This window comes from Notothenia coriiceps, unplaced genomic scaffold (genome assembly GCF_000735185.1).
Source record: "Notothenia coriiceps isolate Sejong01 unplaced genomic scaffold, NC01 NC01_scaffold00026603, whole genome shotgun sequence".
Classification (NCBI taxonomy): domain Eukaryota; kingdom Metazoa; phylum Chordata; class Actinopteri; order Perciformes; family Nototheniidae; genus Notothenia; species Notothenia coriiceps.
Genome location: NW_011359304.1, coordinates 3,729 through 9,878, shown reverse-complemented (window position 1 = coordinate 9,878; position 6,150 = coordinate 3,729). Strand labels below are relative to the sequence as shown.

Below are 6,150 nucleotides of genomic sequence, written 5' to 3'. Positions count from 1 at the left end.
AGTGAGTCATGTATGTTGTCCTTTAATTTGTTAAACAGCTACAGTAGGTTACCTCCCATGACTATGAAATTGCCAGAATGTGGATGCAAGAAAGGGCCCTTTACTTGGATCTTGAGGAGTTGCAGTGTTTAATCATGGATAAATTTAAACATACATTTCACATTACCTACCACTTGACTACGAGTCAATTTCTTCACTGCTCTGATCCCTAACACCTGTCTGCCTTGAGTGCATCCACAGTTACTTTTTCTCTTGGCTTGACCACACACTCGCTGTGCTCACACTTTGCTACTCTCATAACATACAGTGAATGCATCAAATATAGGTTTGAATGACCATGTTTGAAATATATATATTGGGAGTTTAATGTAAACAGAAAAAAACATGTCCAACAAAAGGGCAATATTTTAGAGCTCTACCAACATTTATCAAATTATGCTTTTCGGTCAAGAATTGCGGGGAGAGTAACAACTTCCAAATTGTATCAGTAAAAAAAAAAATAGAGTTCATAATTCAAGTTTTAAATGAATATTTATTTGCCATTGTACTAGTTACGTTTTTAAAGCTTGGAATCAGCGTGAATAGCAACGTAGGGGTCCTCATCCATGTTGCTGATCTGGAAGTGGGCACGGCCATCACCTCCAACATTGATCTGCTTCCCTGTGCAGCGGCTTCCTTCCTTCTGGCCAGAAATGACATCACAGTAGGTGCCACCGGGCATGCCAGTGTTCAGGGTGACATCCAGGCTCCTGAGGTGAAGAAAAAGTACATGTCATTTTTTTAAATCACCACAATCTCATAATGAAACTCTTCTTTGAGAGGATCTTGACGTCTAATTTTGCTGTATTTTCTATTAAAATGCAAACAAGACGTGTAGGCAGATAGGAAATCAATTAGGAAGCATATGCAGTTTTTATGTGATGGGAGAAACCAAGAAAAGTCTTTAAAATGTTGTATTATTTGTTGGAAGTTTTTTGAGCACATTCTAGTGCATGTTTGCTTTTAATAGTATAACATGTGTTTGCTGTTTTAGGAACTGCAAGTTGTGTTATTTTTAAGCAAAGTCTAAAAAGCCAATTAACTGTTGATAGTAGTGGCTGATTATTCATCAGGCTTCTATTTTGTTACATATCATACATGGATCTGCATCAAGTTCTATGTATTTGTTCAATTTGGCATAATTTTAAATGTAAGGTCTAGTGTGTAGTATTTAGGGGAATGAATTAGGAGCAAAATGGAATATATTAACTATGTTTCATTGCTGTATTAGAACTAGCCTTTCACTTGTTAGCTACAATGTCCAAGTTGGAGACATTTGTATTTGTTACAGTACTTAAAGTCCTTACCAGTCATCATTGTTGAAGACGATGAAACCACGATTGCCACGTCCAAAGGCAACCTGGTTGCTCTTGTTGTCCCACCAGTTAGAGTGAGGCTGTCCGTTGACCACGTTGCGGAAAATAACCATGTTCCTAAAGGGTGATATGAAAACATACATGACAATAACATACAATGTAGCAAGCAGAAGTGACTAATGTTCTCTGGGTAAAGTCAGCAGTTCCCTGTCTCTGGCTTTCTGAGGACTTACTTGATCTGACGCCATCTGTGCTCACACACCCATCCGTCTCCACAAGTCTGGTCAGCGTTGATGGGAACAGACTTAGTGGATCCATCACCATGGCTGGGAGGGCCCATCCAGTCATTCTGATCCTACAAAATAATAATTATCAATAAACGAGTTTTACAAAAAAAATGTTTTTATTATTCCTAAATTGAAAATAATCCAATGGCTAATGAGGTACCTTTCCATTGACAATGTTGCGGTTCCAACGGAAGCTAGACATGACCCTGGTTACTCCGTAAGGGTGGGCCAGCATGTAGCTGACAGCCATCTTGTGAAGCTTGGGGTCCCAGAAGGTAACAATGGCCGCCCCTCCAGCACCGTGGCCTCTCTGGTTGTCGTGGTTGTCAACAAAGACGAGAGCATTTCCGTTGGGTATGAAGCCCCATCCCTCTCCCCAGGACCTGCACACATTAAACCCTTTTTACTAATCATTTCTAAAACACCAAGGTTTGGACAACATTATACACAATATCTAATTCAGAAAACGTTTAAAAGCTCCAGTGCTAGTCAATTATATGTAATATATTCTACTTGCCAGCATAGCAAACCTGTACATGTTGAGTACACCAACACTTTTTGTTAGAAATGTATAGTAGGCCTAGGGGTCCCCAGCAAATAGCAACTGCCGGATGCTAACTTGCATACGTTGGGCAATTAGCACAGGTAGCATAAGCTGATTTAAACAAAAATGAATGGCATTATAGCCAATGTTAACAAAAGTTAAAAAATGACTTGGAACTCCAATTTTGGACTGGTTTTCGGGTTATTGAGGATGCTGAATCAATTGCTGATGTTTTCAGGATCAAAAATAGCTCCATAGTCTATAATGGTAATTAATATATCCATTTTCTATCATTTTAAGGTAGCACATAAATAACACATACTTGGTGTAAGACAGCTTCTCTCCGTCCCATTTTCTGAAAATAGTTCCAAGTTTGGCACCATATTTGAACTCAGTCACTCTTCCCAGGTTGAAATACTCTCTAGATGAGATGGCCTCACCTCCCAAATCAATAACCTAGAGGGAAAATAAACAGCTTTTCAATACCAAAGTATGTGGTTCAGATTAACTCTACAGTACCAGTGATTTGTGGATCGAGAAAAAGTAACTCAACCAGTACGATTTTTCCAGCAGTATCACAAACCATTTTCCTGCTGATTAACAGTTATTATTGAAATCCCAGCCTGCTTTTGCATCAAACTATTATGTTTGAGTTTGGCACCTTTGGCTTGTTCCTTTGCATCAGCATTGGCTGTATTTATATATGTTTACTAGTAATGTTTTCTTTGATTATTAACATCTGTTCCAAGTTTGCATGTCATCTTGATTCCTGTTCCCATTTTCCCACGGCTCTGTTTACTGCTGTTGTGCACAGTCATAAATATTGGTCATGTGGACAGTTAGGACTCATCCAATCATCATCATGGTTAGTAGATTTCAACAATCGATGACTTGATTGCAAATTATTTTTAATGGCAGCAATTCGTTTTTCTGGCACCATGTTTTTCATTTTTAAATAAGTACATCCAGCCTTTTGGTTCAGTGAAACAAAGTTATCAAATACAGAGGTGAGTTGAAGCTACATTTACAGTATATGTTTCTTTAAGACACCAGTCAAATGTTAAAGGTTGTTGTGTAATAGTTGGTATTCTTTGGGTCTTTTTGGAATATCTTACAATTTCAGAGTAGAAATCAATCAAGAATACGTACCTCCTGGAAGATGAAAGGTTTAGAGCCACCGGAGAACCACTTGGTGTTCAGGTTGTGCAGACTACCGTAGATAGCAGACAGATCACCGGGCCACATGTGCTTGACGGCATCCACTCTGAATCCAGCCACACCCATGTCAATCAGCTTGTTCATGAAGTCAGCCACCTTTCTCCTGACGTAGTCTTTCTCCAGAGCGAGGTCCAACAGACTGACCAGGCGACAGTCGCGAACCTTTAGCAGCAAATAAGCATTTACATTGCAATTAATTAATCGGAATTTATTTTAAGACAGTCCTTTGAATTGATCATTTTAATGGGGCTTAAAAATGCTGTGAAGAGATGTTTGTAAGCCTAACATCACATGTTGTTCCTGAGTGACATTCATTACCTGATTGGCATCACCATAGTTCTCAATATTGCCACTTCCAGTCCTGCATTTGTGGTCATTGAAGTCGCTCTTGCTGAAGGGAACAGTGGGGAAATCCTTATTGTTTGCATTAAACCAGCTTCCACATGAAGAGTGGGATCCCGCACCACCACCGGAGCCGCACATGTGGTTGATGACAGCGTCCACATAGATGTTGACCTGGGTCGGAAAGATACAAAATATTAGGTGCAGTATAAACGAATCAACGGCTCTTTTCTAGAGCTCCTGCAGTTTAACTTTTGTCTTAGTACTTTTATTTCTGTCTCTTTGGTCACAAGAATAGCTCACAGCTGTGCTGCTCATTGTGTTGTTGGTGGTCCAGCAACGCAAGCATGAACTCCCAACAAAAATAATAAATTTTAAAAATCCAAATTTGTTAATAATTCCTCAAGACAGATGCATTGATTCAGTAAATTGAAGCTCTCTGTTCAAAAGTCTTTGTTTTAAAATGCCAAGTTTGTGTTATTATGCAACCTTTTGATAATGATGCAGCATCTGTATCTGGTAATCATTTAGTTGTGTCGTTCAAGGCTGTAGATTTATGAGTTGCTGTCAAAAGAAAAAGAACATTGTTCCTAATGAGGTTCACTAAATCACTGCAGTTTACCCCAACGTTGTTGCATCTGGTGATCATGTCCCTCAGCTCGTCCTCATTGCCGGATCTGGAGCACAGGTTGTAGCCGATTGGTTGGTATCTCTGCCACCAGGGCTTCCAGGGATTGTTAATAATAATGTGCTCATTTGGAGGGGAGATCTGAACAACAGAGAAAAAACATTAACATTTAACACAGTGATTGTCTACAGACAGGAGATCAATGTTAAAAAAAAGAAAAGGTTTGCAGTATTTGTACACATGAACTTGAAGGAGTAGTGATCAGACTGTGAAGAAATTATTAAGGTTTCAGAATTATTTCATGAAGGGATAATAAAAAAAACTGAATTATGGTGTTTTGATACATTCCACAAGTCAAGATATTGTTGTTTATGAGTATTTCGTCTTTAACATTCATTTTAAAATTGAGTTGACTTTATGGGAGTGCAATGGTAAATAACTATAGTTCCCCTTTAAATTTAAAATTACGAAGAAGAGACAGGATAAAAAAAGACTTTTTGGAGGGCATGCTTAACACGGCATAACACCGGAGCCTCGCTGCGGGGAAACTTTGGCTCTGTTCCGAGTTTGTTCTAATCTGTCAAAATTACGGACTGCTTTCACATTTTTGCGTCATTGTTTAAAAGAACGTGACCTCTGATTCTTATACACAGAAACTTTAATGTAATTAAGCTGCAATCACCTTCCCTGTTACTTCCCTTTCACTTTGTTTAAAAAAACAAGAAGGGATTTTTCTCCCTCTCTAGATTAAAAAAGCTCACTTCTGTTCAAACATATAGGGCCTACCTGAACTCCACCGAAGCCATTAGGAGCCAGGAAGCGTTCACACTCTGCAGCGATGTCAGCCCAGCGCCACTCGAACAGGTGCACGATGGCTGTCCTGCCCTGCTTGGTGTGGGGGTTGTGCTGGGCGAGGCTGACCCCGAACAGAGCCAGCAGAATGACCAACTTCATGTTTCTTCTTGAAAAGAGTTCACACTCACCTGCTGCCTCACTGCTAGTATTTATAATCGTTTTCTATCTTTCCTGGACCAATGAGAGACAGGCAAATATCAGCGTGGAGGTTAAACAGGTGCTTCTTTCTCAAAGTTTCCTAACTAAACCAAAAATAGTTATGTTATCATCTCTGCAGGCCAAAACAAACCAAAACCCAATATTCACATACGCCTTTTCATGTGGCAGAAAGTTCATTTGAAATTCATTCTTTCCTTTACTCATTACCATAACACTGAATATTAAAATATAAAGATACATAAAACACTTAAAGCCCTTGCCACTCAACAACGCAGGTCAGATTTGTCCTGCTTCAGTAATATTAAAACAATACATTGACCAGATAATTTCAGTTCAAACATTTCCTGAGTTACATAACCTGGATTTGGAAACAAAGCAGCAACTGCCTTTGGCAAAGTTTTTCTTTTGTAATATAATATATGTTGTCTTTTAAGGATACTTTACAATATGTGCCAAACGTGGCAAGATTATTGATAAACAATGTCTAGGTTTGATGATCTGTTCATTGGGTCTTACATCTGATTGGTCAGAATAAATTACCAGCAGAGGTCAGTTACAAAACATGCCATACACTGATGTGACCATATCGAGGAAAAACAAACACAGATAAGCTAGAGTCAGGGTGTGAAAGCAAAAAGGTCAAATAAGTTAACTACAGTTACCTCCCCTGACTAAACACAAGCATTTTCCCATGAGGGGCTGACCAATGACCATTTCAAGTCACATGTTTGTAATCATGCTGCCAAGGCAGGACTTTCAGTA

The 6,150-nt window shown here is 39.1% G+C and overlaps 1 protein-coding gene across 1 annotated transcript; it reads right to left on the bottom strand.

The window, feature by feature from the left end:
* Positions 1–512: 512 nt before the first annotated feature.
* Positions 513–5,631, bottom strand: LOC104957225 (pancreatic alpha-amylase-like). Its single transcript, XM_010784829.1, has 9 exons — positions 5,161–5,631; positions 4,369–4,515; positions 3,723–3,920; positions 3,336–3,566; positions 2,509–2,642; positions 1,803–2,025; positions 1,589–1,710; positions 1,347–1,472; positions 513–749 (listed from the first exon to the last, which is right to left on the bottom strand). The coding sequence occupies exons 1-9, from the start codon at positions 5,326–5,328 to the stop codon at positions 560–562; spliced, it is 1,539 nt and encodes a 512-aa protein (XP_010783131.1). The 5' UTR covers positions 5,329–5,631; the 3' UTR covers positions 513–559.
* Between the last annotated feature and the right edge of the window lie 519 nt (positions 5,632–6,150).

Excerpts from the sequence above, each read along its gene's own strand:
- LOC104957225 (XM_010784829.1), bottom strand. The coding sequence starts at position 5,328 with ATGAAGTTGGTCATTCTGCTGGCTCTGTTCGGGGTCAGCCTCGCCCAG. Across the intron at positions 3,567-3,722 it reads ACTATGGTGATGCCAATCAG|GTTCGCGACTGTCGCCTGGT; the intron begins GTAATGAATGTC and ends TTGCTGCTAAAG. Across the intron at positions 1,473-1,588 it reads CACAGATGGCGTCAGATCAA|GAACATGGTTATTTTCCGCA; the intron begins GTAAGTCCTCAG and ends ATCACCCTTTAG.